This window comes from Bufo bufo, chromosome 2 (genome assembly GCF_905171765.1).
Source record: "Bufo bufo chromosome 2, aBufBuf1.1, whole genome shotgun sequence".
Classification (NCBI taxonomy): Eukaryota; Metazoa; Chordata; class Amphibia; order Anura; family Bufonidae; genus Bufo; species Bufo bufo.
The window spans coordinates 394,795,367-394,813,272 of NC_053390.1; the positions used below are offsets into that span (position 1 = coordinate 394,795,367).

The 17,906-nt window shown below is 40.5% G+C and overlaps 1 protein-coding gene across 3 annotated transcripts in view; it reads right to left on the reverse strand.

Annotated features, from left to right (window-relative positions):
• Nucleotides 1-17,906, reverse strand: part of ADAMTSL1 (ADAMTS like 1) — a 1,022,249-nt gene that overhangs the window by 164,410 nt on the left and 839,933 nt on the right. For all 3 annotated transcript variants that reach the window (XM_040417238.1, XM_040417239.1, XM_040417240.1), the window contains 2 exons: nt 14,233-14,307; nt 7,979-8,136 (listed from right to left, as the gene is read on the reverse strand). In XM_040417238.1, the coding sequence (XP_040273172.1) occupies nt 7,979-8,136; nt 14,233-14,307 (233 nt within the window). The remainder of the gene's footprint in view (nt 1-7,978; nt 8,137-14,232; nt 14,308-17,906) is intronic.

The following is a 17,906-nucleotide window of genomic DNA, read 5'->3' on the forward strand; positions in this document are numbered from 1 at the left end:
AAATAATCTCAAATTCGCGAATATATGACGAATATTCTATCAAATATTCACAAAATATCGCAAATTCGAATATTGCCCCTGCCGCTCATCACTATTAAATATTATCCAGGAAAATACTTTACATGAGAATGCAAATCATGAAAATTTAAAAATAGGTATATTTCTTATACAAACCGGATTCCAAAAAAGTTGGGACACTATACAAATCGTGAATAAAAACTGAATGCAATGATGTGGAGGTGCCAACTTCTAATATTTTATTCAGAATAGAACATAAATCACGGAACAAAAGTTTAAACTGAGAAAATGTACCATTTTAAGGGAAAAATATGTTGAATCAGAATTTCATGGTGTCAACAAATCCCCAAAAAGTTGGGACAAGGCCATTTTCACCACTGTGTGGCATCTCCCCTTCTTCTTACAACACTCAACAGACGTCTGGGGACCGAGGAGACCAGTTTCTCAAGTTTAGAAATAGGAATGCTCTCCCATTCTTGTCTAATACAGGCCTCTAACTGTTCAATCGTCTTGGGCCTTCTTTGTTGCACCTTCCTCTTTATGATGCGCCAAATGTTCTCTATAGGTGAAAGATCTGACTGCAGACTGGCCATTTCAGTACCCGGATCCTTCTCCTACGCAGCCATGATGTTGTGATTTATGCAGAATGTGGTCTGGCATTATCTTGTTGAAAAATGCAGGGTCTTCCCTGAAAGAGATGACGTCTGGATGGGAGCATATGTTGTTCTAGAACCTGAATATATTTTTCTGCATTGATGGTGCCTTTCCAGACATGCAAGCTCCCCATGCCACACGCACTCATGCAACCCCATACCATCAGAGATGCAGGCTTCTGAACTGAGCGTTGATAACAACTTGGGTTGTCCTTGTCCTCTTTGGTCCGGATGACATGGCGTCCCAGATTTCCAAAAAGAACTTCCATTTTGCCACACTCCATTTTAAATGATCCCTGGCCCAGTGAAAACGCCTGATCTTGTGGATCTTGCTTAGAAATTGCTTCTTCTTTGCACTGTAGAGTTTCAGCTGGCAACGGTGGATGGCACGGTGGATTGTGTTCACTGACAATGGTTTCTGGAAGTATTCCTGAGCCCATTCTGTGATTTCCTTTACAGTAGCATTCCTGTTTGTGGTGCAGTGTCGTTTAAGGGCCCGGAGATCACGGGCATCCAGTATGGTTTTACAGCCTTGACCCTTACGCACAGAGATTGTTCCAGATTCTCTGAATCTTCGGATGATGTTATGCACAGTTGATGATGATAGATGCAAAGTCTTTGCAATTTTTCGCTGGGTAACACCTTTCTGATATTGCTCCACTATCTTTCTGCGCAACATTGTGGGAATTGGTGATCCTCTACCCATCTTGGCTTCTGAGAGACACTGCCACTCTGAGAAGCTCTTTTTATACCCAATCATGTTGCCAATTGACCTAATTAGTGTTAATTGGTCTTCCAGCTCTTCATTATGCTCAAATTTACTTTTTCCAGCCTCTTATTGCTATTTGTCCCAACTTTTTGGGGATTTGTTGACACCGTGAAAATTGGAATCAACGTATTTTTCCTTTAAAATGATACATTTACTCGGATTAAGCGTTTGATCTGTCATCTACGTTCTATTACAAATAAAATATTGACATTTGCCATCTCCACATCATTGCATTCAGTTTTTATTCACAATTTGTTTAGTGTCCCAACTTTTTTGGAATCCGGTTTGTACAATATTCCATATCATAATTATTTCTCTAAAATGATCTATCCCCTTCCTTTCACCTGCACATGATATGGCAGCATGAAGTATTAAGTATCATCAAAGTATTCGTATATCATGTTCTGACAAATGTGGACATTAAAAAAATCATATATTGAGCTCTCTCCATCCAAGAATGTGCCCTACTCAAAAAAGGTGCTGAATAGCCTTGCTGCACAAGGTTTGGAACCACTATATGGCAAAGATAATTCCCAAAGAACATAGCACATGGGCAGTGGGCAGAGAAGAACGTATATGCTGTTAGATACAATATTACTTTATTAGCTTACTTTATATTAATAGGTAATGCAATCCTTAAAGAGCATCTGTCAGCATGATCAACCCTATTAAACCAGGCATACAGCCTGGTAGGGTTGATCCTGCCGATTAAAAGGATTTTGTCTGTATTTTTAACAGTTGCACAGCCAGCCACAGCCCTTGGAACACTGCTTTTGCAAAACCCCTGTGCTCTGCACACTCCCCCTCCCCTGTGCGTGCAGCAGAGGGGCATTACAAAAGCCGTGCTCCAAGGGCTGTGGCTGGCCCTTGGTGCTCAAACTTGCTCATTTGCATATGTAGATGCCTCTGCAGCTGTTCACCATACAGACAAAAGAAAAGGTATCCTTTTAATCAGCATGATCAACCCCACCAGGCAGTATGCCTGGTTTAATAGGGTTGGACATGCTGATAGATGCTCTTTAACGTGTATCTTTACGTAATAGGCAAAAGATGGGCTGTATTTATCAGCTCTTTCAGATAGCAAATAATTAGGTAGTTCATGTACAGATATTGTGGACATAGCAGAATGACTGAAACAGCAAATGGATCAGGATGTGACGGCAGGAGCCATAAAACATCTAAAACATGTCACAATTTACAGTTTAGTGTGTGCTGCATCTATATCTTAGCATCATTCTCCATATGCCTATGAAATAGTATGTACTTTGCAAAGAGTTCTGACTGTTTAACATTCCCCATTATAATAGATATCAGAGTAATGATGTTCTACAGGGGACAATCACCAGCACAGAAAATCCCTCAACAGCAGCAGATCATACACAAAGATGGACATTTGACCTGTAGTTATAATAGTGCCTCTCCCTTCCCCATCAGGGCTATAGCAGGGCTTTCCCCATTACTACATTAGTCACGTGAGGATTTCTTCCCTTCGCACACTAGTCATAGCAGGGCTTTCGCCCTCCCCCTATATTCTGACCAGGGTTCTTCCCACTTCTCACGTTAGTCACATCAGGGGTTCCTTCCTGAGCAGTAACAGCAGGGCTCTCTATTATGGTTATGGGTAAAGACCAAGGTACAGTATGAAATGAACACGTTTTTGTTTGACACAAAACATGTATTTCTTTTGTCTCCGTTTCACAGGAAGCATTACAAAAATGGAAATTTCCACCTTGTTTCTACAGTAAAATAAATAAGCTCTCTAATGAGGCAGCATATGTCGGAGAGTAATTGGTTCAAAAATCTGAAGAATTTTGAGCAACTGGCACTGGATCAAAATCTTTTAAACAGAAACATTTAAAGGGGACCAAAAGCTGAATTACCCCCCCACCCACAAAAAGCTTGATATAAGTGAAATAGTTATATAGGACATTCACAATTTTTATTTATAATAGTAGATCATATATGAAATAATGAATTATTTGTAATAGACTGCACACCAAGTGACTCTGGATCCCTTGATAGCAAAGAAAAATCTTGGATTCAATGCAACATTCACAATTTTGTGGCTGAAGGCCTCCCAAGGACTTTATGACCTTCCTAAAAAAGCTTTCATTTTATTGAGATTTTCCAAAAGCTATACTTTTCTTGTGCTTCTTAAAGCAGGCATGTATTACAGCAGTATGTTTTAGATGACCTTACGTATACTTAATAAGGTACTGTTTCATCCATCAGCACAGTGCAAATTGAGGGAAAATACTATGTGCCTATTGATGCCTTCGCTGAAGAGCTAATTGAGAAATATATGCAGCCATATCACATGTTTCAGTAAGAACTGTTTAGGACTGATCATTCAATGTTAATTTCTTTATCCCAAAATGGGGTGCTCGAATCGACTTCTACAAACCAATTTGTTCGCCTGCATGAATTTTGAGTCTGGGAAGGGCTGTCCTTCTACAGACAAATCTCCACTTTGCCTGTTGACTGACAGGGCCAGATATCTTGTGTGGATCTTACAATCTTGCTCATTGCTACCTAACATGTTTCCGAAAAGCCTTCATCACCTAAGCTTTAGTGAATCCCTAAAATGATTATTTCTCGGCTACAATAGTACATAGAAAGACATATCGTTCAGGCTCAAACATAAAACTAAGCTCTACGTTCAATGCATCCGTTTTTTGCATTTTGGTTTTTCATTCCCCGCCTTTCCAGAACCATAACTTTTAGATTTTTGCGTTCACATAGCCTTATGAGCCTATTTAATATTCCATATGATGCAGTGCGGAGCTGAAAAAAAAATTCCACAAGGGGTTGGAAATGGAAAAAAAACAACGCAATTCTGCCAGTTTTATGGGGGGTTTTCTTGTTTCCTGTGTGTGTAGCAGGTGTCCATGATGTGTATTTTTTTTATTGCTTATGTCTTTTTGTTTTGATTTTGCCGAAAGGGAGGTGATTTGAACTTTCAGATTATTTTCCCTTTTTTTTTCTTATATTTTTAAAAACTTTTTTTTTTTGTCACCCTGGGTGACAATAACTGGCAATCATTAGATTGCCCATTGTGTTCTGTGATGACTATTTAGCCATCATAGAACACTTCATTTACAATATAACAATACAATGCTGCCCCCTGTTGGCCTGTATTGGTATATTCTAGTAATAACTGCCGAAGTCTGCTTGAAGCTTCGGGCTATTAACAGCTTCCACAATCTAAGCTGAGGAACACTGTTATGGGCATGGGAGCGCGTGGCTCCTGCTTCTAGACCGCTCAGATGCCATGGTCACAGATGACCACGGCATCTGAGCAGTTAAATGTATGCGATCAGCCGTAGGGCTGATCACATGCATCCACCGCAGGACTCTGCTGTTTGAAACAGCAGAAACCTAGCAGCTATGCATGTGCGAGCGGGCACCATCTTTAAAGTGGCGATCTTTAAAGGTTTTAAAGGTCGCCAAGGAGTTAAATGACATAAGCTGACCCTGACAAAATACGCAGGAAAATGTCATTTATTTCACCCTGTTTTCAGCGTAGTTCAAAGATAAGTTTCAAATGCTTCAGCAAAGGTCCTGATGCTATCAGTTCTTTTCTTTCCATATTTGGACCCGTTATTCCTATGGGCAAATCTAGAATCAAAATTGGAGCTAGACCATCGGTATAGTCGTGTTGGCAGACAGGAGACAGAAATAATTGGACCCTGACACATTGATCTAATAATAAAATATACTAGATTGATGTACTTTTGAACCTCACCTGAACACTGTCACAGCAAACAGCTAATAAACATTGCAATCACCCAGAATAATAGATACTGGAACAGATAAACCCTAGTGGACAAGCCCTACATTGGCTTTAAATTAAAAAAAGATATACTCTCTTTCTTCATCAGTGCCATTTTTTGTGGCACTGGTTTGGTTCCCCTGCTGCTATTTGTCTACAAACAGCAGTGGCCATGTGCCAGGATACAGCAAGTGACCGCTGCAGCCAGACACTTACCTCAGCAGTCTGCATGTCTCTGTTCATGTCACAGTGTCTACAGTGTTGTGCTGGGATACAGCAAGTCACCACTGCAATTATTCCCTGTTCTTAGTGGCAGACTGCTGAGGACAGTAGTTGGCTGCTGTGATTTGCCATATCCCGGAGATCTAGACTAGGACCACAGAGAATACGGTAGATCTAAAGAATAGAAAGGGGGAGTACATAATGTTTGTATTTCATTTAATGCCATTTTAGGGCTTGTCCATGATTTTTAATTATCTCAGACTATCCCTTTAATGCTTTCAGATGTTTTTGATTCTCACTGAAAACTTTGGTGAAGTGTCCAGAAAAGTGGCTGTGGTTAGGTGGATTTAAAAAATGTATTACTACCTTGCTAGCTCTTCAAACTCCTCCATACAAATATTTGCTTGGTGAAGCTCAGTGTGTATGTTTTTTAAATGGGAGAGAAGAGAAAGCTGTTGCCTGACACCTCTGGTGGCGGCTTATTTTTTAGAGAGATCAAAAGATCAGGTTCCGCTGACAATGGACTAATGGGACTGGGATGGGGCCATGCATTTTTACTGACAATATAAGATAGCATTAGTAAATCTGTCCTGTCCTTTACAAAATAAAGACTGTTTTAAAGGCATAGACCTTTAACTTAGATCAATTTTGGTTAAGAAGTCAAATCTCTCCTGAAACCAACTCAATACAACATTCTAGAAAAACACTAGAGAGGATGTAATTCACAACACACTCATACACATACAGAGAGTGCAGAATTATTATGCAAGTTGTATTTTTGAGGATTAATTTTATTATTGAACAACAACCATGTTCTCAATGAACCCAAAAAACTCATTAATATCAAAGCTGAATATTTTTGGAAGTAGTTTTTAGTTTGTTTTTAGTTTTAGCTATTTTAGGGGGATATCTGTGTGTGCAGGTGACTATTACTGTGCATAATTATTAGGCAACTTAACAAAAAACAAATATATACCCATTTCAATTATTTATTTTTACCAGTGAAACCAATATAACATCTCAACATTCACAAATATACATTTCTGACATTCAAAAACAAAACAAAAACAAATCAGTGACCAATATAGCCACCTTTCTTTGCAAGGACACTCAAAAGCCTGCCATCCATGGATTCTGTCAGTGTTTTGATCTGTTCACCATCAACATTGCGTGCAGCAGCAACCACAGCCTCCCAGACACTGTTCAGAGAGGTGTACTGTTTTCCCTCCTTGTAAATCTCACATTTGAAGATGGACCACAGGTTCTTAATGGGGTTCAGATCAGGTGAACAAGGAGGCCATGTCATTAGATTTTCTTCTTTTATACCCTTTCTTGCCAGCCACGCTGTGGAGTACTTGGACGCGTGTGTTGGAGCATTGTCCTGCATGAAAATCATGTTTTTCTTGAAGGATGCAGACTTCTTCCTGTACCACTGCTTGAAGAAGGTGTCTTCCACAAACTGGCAGTAGGACTGGGAGTTGAGCTTGACTCCATCCTCAACCCGAAAAGGCCCCACAAGCTCATCTTTGATGATACCAGCTAAAACCAGTACTCCACCTCCACCTTGCTGGCGTCTGAGTCGGACTGGAGCTCTCTGCCCTTTACCAATCCAGCCACGGGCCCATCCATCTGGCCCATCAAGACTCACTCTCATTTCATCAGTCCATAAAACCTTAGAAAAATCAGTCTTGAGATATTTCTTGGCCCAGTCTTGACGTTTCAGCTTGTGTGTCTTGTTCAGTGGTGGTCGTCTTTCAGCCTTTCTTACCTTGGCCATGTCTCTGAGTATTGCACACCTTGTGCTTTTGGGCACTCCAGTGATGTTGCAGCTCTGAAATATGGCCAAACTGGTGGCAAGTGGCATCTTGGCAGCTGCACGCTTGACTTTTCTCAGTTCATGGGCAGTTATTTTGCGCCTTGGTTTTTCCACCGCTTCTTGCGACCCTGTGACTATTTGAATGAAACGCTTGATTGTTCGTTGATCACGCTTCAGAAGCTTTGCAATTTTAAGAGTGCTGCATCCCTCTGCAAGATATCTCACTATTTTTGACTTTTCTGAGCCTGTCAAGTCCTTCTTTTGACCCATTTTGCCAAAGGAAAGGAAGTTGCCTAAAATTATGCACACCTAATATAGGGTGTTGATGTAATTAGACCACACCCCTTCTCATTACAGAGATGCACATCACCTAATATGCTTAATTGGTAGTAGGCTTTCGAGCCTATACAGCTTGGAGTAAGACAACATGCATAAAGAGGATGATGTGGTCAAAATACTAATTTGCCTAATAATTCTGCACGCAGTGTATAGGATAGATACTTCATTAAAAAAAATAAAAATAAAAACATGTTGTTTTGAAAAGCTGGCCATGTCATGACACACATACCAGGACATGTCCAGCCAAATGGATAATTAAGGGAGGACACATCTGTATAGGTTGAGTAGAACAGACATGACTGGTTCCTGGTGACCTGTCATGGTACATAAAAATTAGGAAAGCATCCCATGCTGCTGAGAATCTTACACACTTGTTATTTCTAGCTTACCTTTACAGAGAAGTCTGCAGAAAGGGGACCAGCCATCCGAAGAATTTCTTTGTCAGAAAACCTTTGAAAGTCCACAGTAGTGTTGTCCACAAGGAATGAGCCTGTGTAGCTTAGGCTATTCTCACCTTTTACACCTTGAAGAGTCTTAGTTTCCAAGTCTAAAAACATTAGATAGAAAAATTATAAATTGTTGATCTAGAGTAGACTGTATCTAGCCACACTAATGAAATCCACCGTTAAAACCTGAAATTGATGTGCCTTATTGGCAAAGGACTGTTCCCTATGACAATGACCCAATGTATCCAGTCTCAAAATTATATAAGATAAAATTTGCAAGACCAATTTGCTACTCAATATTATATTATTTTATGTGTGTCAAAAATGTGCTACACACGTATGGAATTAAGTAGTAATCAAAAAAATGTTAACCCTTTTAGCTTTGGAGGTTTTATAATTTTTGCGTTTTCATTTTTCACTCCCTGCCTTTCTGGGTTGAAAACGTTTTAATTTTTTGTTCCAATTTCTAATGCCACCATTTAATATTGCATACAATGTAGTAGGGAGCTGAAAAAAAAAAATCACAAATGGGGTGATATTTGCACTATATGGAATTCTGCAACAGTTTTATGCGTTTTATTTTTACGGCATTCCCTATGTAGTAAAACTGACACGTTACTTTCATTCTCCGGGTCAGTATGATTATGGCGATATCACATTGTTTTTCCTGCTTTTTAATACAAAAAAAAAAAACTTCCTTGGAAAAAATTACTTTTTTCTTTTCGTCGCCATATTCTATAACCTTTTTGTAATTATGTGTATGGAGCTGTGTAAGGGCAAATTTTTGGCGGGTCCATCTGATACTTTTTCACTGATACCATTTTGGGGTGTGTAAATGTTTTTAATCACTTTTTATTCATTTTCTTATGGGAGGTGAATCAACCAAAAGTCATCCATTTTGACTTTTTTTTTCCGTTTCGCCTTTGTCATATGGGATAAATATTTTTATAAATTAATAGTATGGGCGTTTTTGCACGCAATAATCCCTATGATGTTTATTTTGTTCACTGTTTATGTATTTTGATTTGATTTTAGGGAAAGGGGAGTGATTCGAATTTTTATTTTTACATTTTTAAAAATATTTTTAAAAACATTAAAGTATTTTTCACCCCATAAGACGCACTTTTTCCACCCAAAAGTGGGGGGGAAATGCCCCTGCGCCTTATGGGGAGAATGCAGCCATTTTACATCGCAGGCTGCGATGTATCAGCTGGAGGGAGGAGGTGCCGGTGTCATCCAAATGCGGTGGGGCGGTGTGGTCACTGTACTCCGGCCCCACTGCTCACTCATTGCTTTATAGCTTAAACATTTTATAATAATAGCTTTAACTGACATTCCGATCCCCATCTGTACTACTTACTAAATGTCCTGTAGCAGGCAGAGCAGGGCGGGCGGGCGGCCGGAACTCACTGATGTCACGTGACGTGCCTGCGCAACCTACTTTATGAATGAAGTAGGCTGCGCAGACACGTGACGTCAGTGAGTTACGGCCGCCCGCCCGCCCTGCTCTGCCTGCTACAGGACATTTAGTAAGTACGGTAGTACAGATGGGGCTGGGGATCGGAATGTCAATTAAAGCTAATATTATTAAATGTTTATTCATTAAGGAAGTGAGTGAGCGGTGGGGCCGGAGTACAGTGACCACACCGGCCACACCGCATTTGCATGACACCGGCCCCTCCTCCCTCCCCCTCCCACAGGTTTAGCTATGGTATATAAGGGCATCTGTGGATGCCACTATTATGGGGTGGCGGATATGTGGATGGCACTGTTATGGGGTGGGGGATCTGTGGGTGACACATATATAGCAGTGCCATCCACAGATCCACCCCCCCATAACAGTGCCATCCACAGATCCCCCTCCATAACAGTGCCATCCACAGATCACCCCTCCCCCCTTAACAGTGCCATCCACAGATCCCCCCATAACAGTGCCATCCACAGATCCCCCATAACAGTGCCATCCACCGATCCCCCCATAACAGTGCGTCATCCACAGGGCGAAAAATACGGTAATTTGTTTTACACTTAACAGGCAATCATCTATGGAGTCTATGAGGATTAAATTATGTTGTTATGGAGCCCTGCCACTGTTCCACAGTACACAGTTCCATGCAGTTTTAAGCTCTATTCTACTACTGTTCAAATCCACATCATAGCAAGAACCACTCAACTAAGTAGAGATTAATGGCAGTCCATCATTACTTTAAGATGTGAAGGTCAGTCAATCTGGAAAATTTCCAAAACTTTGAAGGTATACTCAAGTGCAGTCATGAAAACCATCAAACACCATGATGAAACTGGCTCTCATGACAATCAGCCCAGGAAAGGAAGACCAAGAGTTACCTCTGCTGCAGTGGATTAGTTCATTAGAGTTACCAGCCCCAGAAACCGCTAATTAACAGCAACTCAGATTCAAACCTACATAAATGCTTTACAGAGATCAAGTCCAGACACACATCTCAACATGAAATGTTCAGAGGAGACTGCGAGAATCAGGCCTTTATGGTTTAATTGGTCCCGAAAACTGAAGAACAACAAAGATGAGGCACAAACTGTATTCCAAGGATGGTTTCACCTAAATAGAAGGGGGTCTGCTATGCTAAGGAGAGACTTATAGCAGGGGTGGATGAATATTTAGGTATGAGAAGGGGAAGGTAATGCAAAATAGGAAGTGGTACAAAGAAGAGTGAAGAAAAACTAAGGTACCAAAAAAATCTCAAGAATTCACATTTCATGGACTGAATATGGAACTTAAAATTCATGTTGACAAAATCCAGAAGCCTAGCTAGCAGGATGGGGGAGCTGGAGTCCATTGCACCGGAGGAACACATAGATGTAGTTGGTGAGGCCGAGACATGGCTGGACCCTTCACATGACTGGGCTGTTAATATTCAGGGTTTTACACTCTATAGAAAAGACAGGGCCAATAGAAAAGGTGATGGAGTGTGTGAAAAAAGCAATTGTGGATGAAGATGGTGAAGATGTTGAAACCTTATGGAAAAGGATAAATAATAGTTGGTGTAATCTCTAGATTTCAAAACATCACTGAGCATATAGAAGTTCAGCTGTATAACCAAATAGAGTGGGCTGCACAGGCAAGTACAGTGGTCATAATGGGAGATTTTAAAGGGGTTTTCCAACTCTGACAGAAATGTAAAACAAACAAGAAAGTACTTTTAATTACATTGCACACCATGAAACATATAGATATAACTTCAAATATTGATTTCTTTATATAATTTGTACCCATTTTATAAGTGAAGACATATTGTAATCTCTATTAATTGTATAGTATTACACCAAAACATAGGATCTGCTTCAGCTACCCATTGAATGATGTTTGTTATATGCAGTTTAATGGCGCACCGAGGACTTTCCTTACAGTTATCTGTCAGTCAAGTGATTACAAGGTGCTAATCCCTCCAAATTGTTCCATTCCAGAATGTCAAAAGTGAATGAATGCATAAATCTAACAGCTGCCATTAGCAGATATACTATACAGTACTTAAGTTTCATTCAGTGACAAAAGGACTCCTTTCCCCACTCTCGTGTATTTCACTTTATGATCGCATTAGAAGACTAGGCTGTATACACATCCATAAACTACTTTTTTTCATTCTGTCTACTTTAAAGGAGCTCTCTGGGAATGAGTTAATGTGAGCAGGGCTGGTTACCTCCAGTTGTAGAGCTATCAAGGAGGAGGGTGAGGGGGCAAGGCTTCTCTACACACTACACTGTTGTACAATAGATGGTAATGATGTGATCCTGCCTATGTTATGCCATCATGGCTGAGCAACCTAACAGGAAAGCTTGCCAATGTGTAGTATATGAAAGTGTTAAAGCATAGAGTGTAGCGAGGCCCTTCCCCCTCACCGCCCTTGGAAGCTCTGCAAATAGAGGCAACTGGTCCTGCTTACAGACTGGACAGGTTTCTGGCAGCCATTTAAAATCACATAAGCATATTCAGAAAAAATATTATCACCTACCCTCACTTTAATGATACACAGGGCTAAAATACATATGAAACAGAACCCCCGGAGGCCTAGAGTTTCCTTGAAATTTGGCAGACGAGGTAACACTAGAAAGCTCTTTCCTAGTGTTACCACCACCATATATGCAGCATTTCATCCATTTTAAGCGTTGCTCACAGTTTAACAAATGTGTTCTATAAGGGTCAACAGTTGGTTTTCTCTGAAACAGACCTCTAGTAGTAGTGCTTTATTAATGCACTATTGAAGACCGTGTCTTAATGCCCAATTGATAACGTGACTAGAGTAATATTATCTGTATGTTATGTTATTTTGCAGTTGGATTGTAGAGGTGAGTTACATAGTTGCGTAAGGCAGAAAATAATTCTAAATTAAAATGTACATACCTAATGAAGAAGAGTTCAGGGTGAAACAGAGTAAAACATATGAAATGATTTCATGATACATAAGTGAGTTTTTGGATTTGATTAATTTCTTTACAATATATCATCAATATTCTTTATCTTCCAGACTGTTGTTTATTAATGCGTACCTAACCTTTCAACAAACTTTGCATTAAACAGTAGTACAGTGTGTGTACATGAGAAATAAGGCTACTTTGACACTTGCGGCAGAGTGATCTGGCAAAACGCATGAAAACTGATTGCATTTTAAGACGGATCAGGATCCTGATCCGTCTTAATAATGCATTGCAAGAACGGATCCGTCTGTCCATTTGTCATACGGACAAACGGATCAGTTTTGAATGTTTTTCACATTTTTACCGGTCTGCACTGACGGATCCGGCATTCCAGTATTTTGGCACTAATACATTCCTATGGAAAAAAATGACGGATCCGGGATTCAGGAAAGTCTTCAGTTTTTTGGGCCGGAGATAAAACCGTAGCATGCTGTGGTTTTATCTTTCGCCTGATCAGTCAAAACGACTGAACTGAAGACATCCTGATGCATCCTGAACGGATTTCTCTCCATTCAGAATGCATGGGGATAAAACTGATCAGTTCTTTTTCGGTATAGAGCCCCTAGGACGGAACTCTATTTAGCCGGAAAAGAAAAACACAAGTGTGAAAGTACCCTAACAATAATTCTATTGGACGGGGGATCCTTTTATATGACTTGTATCATTTTTAGTAGTTTTCTACTCTGTATTCTAGGTCTTTAGTTTGCATTTCCCCCAGATCTGGCCGTTGGAGACAAGCTCTCATTTAGTGCACCCAGAAAGTAGAGGATAATCTGCTTCATAACTTTCTCACTCAGAAGCAGCCCCATGATTGTGGAGTACATTGCAGAGAAGTACTGACCTGTATAGATGTGAATAAAGCACTTGGAAGCTGTCTATGCAATTTCTTTGATTGTTTATGCCTCTCCTGTCTCTGAGTTCATGCTCATTCCTACCCCATCTCCTCTCTCTAGACTTGTACTGACATGTGTAATCTGATCCTTCAGTGAGTTGGTCTGTCCTGGGAAGCAATTAATTCCTATATTTCAGTCACATGAATGTTCTGATGTTTTGGGTGTTTTTGCTCCTTTTCCCCCCTAAGGCCTATTGCACACGACCGTATGGCTTTTTCAGTGTTTTGCGATCCGTTTTTCACGGATCCGTTGTTCCGTTTTTTGTTTCCGTTGTGTTTCCGTTTCTGTTCCGTTTTTCCGTTCCGTTTTTCCGTATGGCATATACAGTATACAGTAATTACATAGATAAAATTGGGCTGGGCATAACATTTTCAATAGATGGTTCAGCAAAAAACGGAACGGAAACGGAAGACATACGGATGCATTTCCGTATGTGTTCCGTTTTTTTGCGGACCCATTGACTTGAATGGAGCCACGGACTGTGATTTGCGGGCAATAATAGGACATGTTCTATGTTAAAACGGAACGGAAAAACGGAAATACGGAAACGGAATGCATACGGAGTACATTCCGTTTTTTTTGCGGACCCATTGAAATGAATGGTTCCGTATACGGACCGTATACGGAACGCAAAAAACGGCCAGTAAACGGGAAAAAAAACGTCCGTGTGCAATAGGCCTAAATTTGCTGTAAAACTAACACCCTCAGTAAACTGTTTTCGAGTTTATCTATCCATTATGGCAAAACACGTTCCTCTCCATTATAATTTGATAATTTGCTTTACCTATTAAAAGAACGAGGAGCTATATTATTGGAAATGCTAAAAATATCCACCCCAATTAGTATACTTACATAAATGATCAGGGCCCTTAAGAACCAGCCGGATGTGCCTACTCCCATAGGGTATTACAACCACAGTGTCATCCACTAAAAAATAAATAAAAATGAAAAGTCAATAAAAAATTAATAAAATAGAATATGGTTCTAAAGAAAATTGATAAAACCAACCATTCCAATATCTCAAGTTAATTTGACCCATATAAATAATAAGAAAAGAATAAAAATAAATGTGAAGAGTAAAGTGGGATTCAGACATTTCTTTACGCAATTCCTATTTACAGCTAGTAAAACATGTCTATTAGTTAAAGGGATTGTCCAGGTTCAGAGCTGAACCCGGACATACCCACAATTTCACCCAGCCAGCCCCCTGTTATGAGCAATGGAGTATTTCATGCAGGGCAAAGGCATTTTATGGAGTTCCAGTGACATGCCTGGCTCTCCATAGGGCTGCCAGGCGGAGCCCGGTAACGTCACTGGCACTAATGGGCGGGCTTTAGCGCAGCGCTAAAGCCCGCCCATCAGAGCCGGTGACATTACTTGCAACGCTGCTAGGCGGAAGCCTCCACTCAGAGGTGTGTTATTATAAACAAAAAAGCCCTTGCCCTGCGCGATCCATGCTCCGATGCTCATATCAGGGGGCTGCCTAGGTGAAGAAGTGAATATGTTTGGGTTCAGCTCTGAAAACGAACAACCCCTTTAATGGCAAGTGATGATGTACTTCCATATTTACGACATGTATAGCCAGATGTTCATGTGCTAGCAGTTCCCAGAAAACTCAATAATGTACACATTTTAAGGGCTGCCCAAGTGCAGTTTAGGGAATGTGTACAGTAACAGTGAAGCATTATGCTAATTTCTATAGTCGTTTCTCTATCAATTTCGAGCCTTGTACAAGCTATCTGCTTGCTGTCAGTGAATACAGACATACTATATTACAAACACAGGCCCAAACAGGGCCAGCTGGCAGATACACAGCTTCATATAAGATACAGTAGAGCTCTGATACACTTATCAAACCATGAGGAGAGTCTGTATCTATCTGGTGGGAGGAGCTATAAACTAGCTGGGTGTTTGGGGCAGTGATAGGGGAGTGTCTATGTAACTAGCTGGTGGGAGGAGCTATAAACTAGCTGGGTGTTAGGGGCAGTGATAGGGGAGTATCTATGTAACTAGCTGGTGGGAGGAGCTATAAACTAGCTGGATGTTAGGGGCAGTGATAGGGGAGTGTCTATGTAACTAGCTGGTGGGAGGAGCTATAAACTAGCCTAGTGTTAGGGGCAGTGATAGGGGAGTGTCTATGTAACTAGCTGGTGGGAGGAGCTAGGAACTAGCTGTGGTAAAGAAAGGAGAAGTGCATCATGGGTTTGGTTGGATACAGCAATAGGAAGTGCTACATGTAACCGAGCATATTGTGGGTATTTGCTCTGGTAGGCAGGGTAAGCGGACGCAGTACAGAGGTGAAAACAATATTGTAAAGCAAAAACTTCAGTGTTTATTCACATAAGGCAAAAGAAAAACGACTCTGTACAGTCTTGGTGCTAGTTCACACAATGCAAAGTCCACAGAACTAATATCACCTTGTTGGCCATTTTATCCCCAGTGGTCCACAGCAGGCTTTAGGGGGCCTGTTTCCCAGAGCGCGGCTCTCAGCCCTCTAGCACGGCACCATGCCTCAGATCCCAAAACAGAGACTCTTTGCTGCTGAGCCCAGCTGTCTTTTAAGGACAGCTAGGTGTTGTCAAAATCCGGACCGGCACTTAAAATCCAGTCTGGTGTTTGACCCCACCTGGCTGCAAATCAGCCCAGCAGCACACACTGGGAGGAAAATACCTGTCCTCCCAGACTATGCCCTTCACTGTGTCACAATAGCTATCAAAAACCATAGTAATCCTGGAAAGCTCCTTTAGGGAAAATACACTGACACAATTGACAAAATACAACTGGCAGTAAAAGGTCAAAAATATCATAAAATAAAATATTTTAATGTTTTAAGATATAGCTTAATACTCTACATGATTTTATATACAAGGATCTCATACATTTCTTCTGCCTTAAATTTATTTGCATTATGCTCTTTTCCTAACGGAATATTTTCCCCTTTGCACTTCAAGCTTTCAGGCTCCTGCATTTGTCTTAAATTAGAGGAACGTACAAATAACTGTTCACAAGGTTTATATTAGCTGCAATGTGAAAAACAAGAGGCTCGTTTATTTCTTCCGGTGTTGGATCAACTGAAGCACAAAAAGAAAAATAAATAAAAGGATCCCCCGTCCAATAGAATAACAATAATGCTATATTTATTTAATAAAAAATGATCTTATCTGCGAGATCCAGTCCAAAACATGTCAGCATTCCACAAGAAAAGAGTCTATTCATGTGTGTACGGATTTCGCAAGCATTTGTATATACTTTCTCATAAGCTCGGCACTGTTGCCGGTGGTCAGCAACCTCATTCCATCCCCACCTCTTGACTTTGAGATACATTATTTTATGACATGTAATTAGACAAAAAAAAAATGTCAAAATAAGAATACAATACATTTTAGAATTTTATTGAAAGATTATTCATAAGCTTTCCTTCACTATGATTCATTGAAAAACATGGAAATTAGTACATGGGCTAAATGTGTTACTGAGGTACAGGACTGGAGGCGACGATTGTAAGAAAAATTCATAAAGCATTGCTTATAAGAATGATATTCCAGTCACATTGTTTTTTTTGGGGGGAAAACCACTTCGCACATCAGCTTGTTTGATGATGTCCTTAACTCTTATAGTGATTTCCCTTCTGTTACATTGTCAGGATATGCCATCATTTGGTGATCAGTAAGGATTTGACTGCCGGGTCCCCCTTAGATCCATGGTGATACTTTAGTGCTGCAGCCCCTCCAAAGTTTTCCCCTACACAGTAATGGTTCCGGTCACATCCTCTGCAGGGAACTGCAGAACGGCCTTAAAAGGGGTTTTCTGGTTGATATCACCATCCTTTAATCATTTATGAAGGTAGCTGTAATTTTGTAATGTGTTTCTTTTACCTTTATTGCCCTTATCTTCTGGTCTGGACTGTGGTCACATGACCATGTCCATGCAGCTCTTTCTTATTTCCTGTGATCTTGTGTCCATACAGGAGCAGTGATAGGGGAGTGGCTTTGTATCTAGGGAGAAGCTATAAACGACCTGGGTACTGTTAGCAGCGGTGCTGGAGCTATGGCAGAGGAAGGAGAAGTGCATCATGGGTTTGGTTGGATACAGGAACAGGAAGTGCTATGTACAGCAGGGAAACGAACCAGAGTGATCTGTTTACATGGTGAAAATTACTTAAGAGACTCCAAACTGAAAAAAGCATGGGGATTATGTACATGAGGTAATCATCGGCATGAGCATATCTGATAAAAAAACATAGTAATTAACTTAGGTTCACATCTGTCCTCTGTCCTTAAGATCAGCAGGTGTCCCAGAGGTCAGATGGCATATACTAGTGATATGCCGTAACATTATGTGACAAAATACTCCTTTAACCCCATGAATAAGAACACTGGTTGACCAATAGTTTGTGATTTCTTTCTCCCACATATTATCTTATCTTAATCAATTGACAGAACATGTTAACTAACACACCTGGTAAGGTGTGTCTTTCTGCTGATGATACAACGATTTGTAACAGGGTTGATGTTCCTGGAGGGATA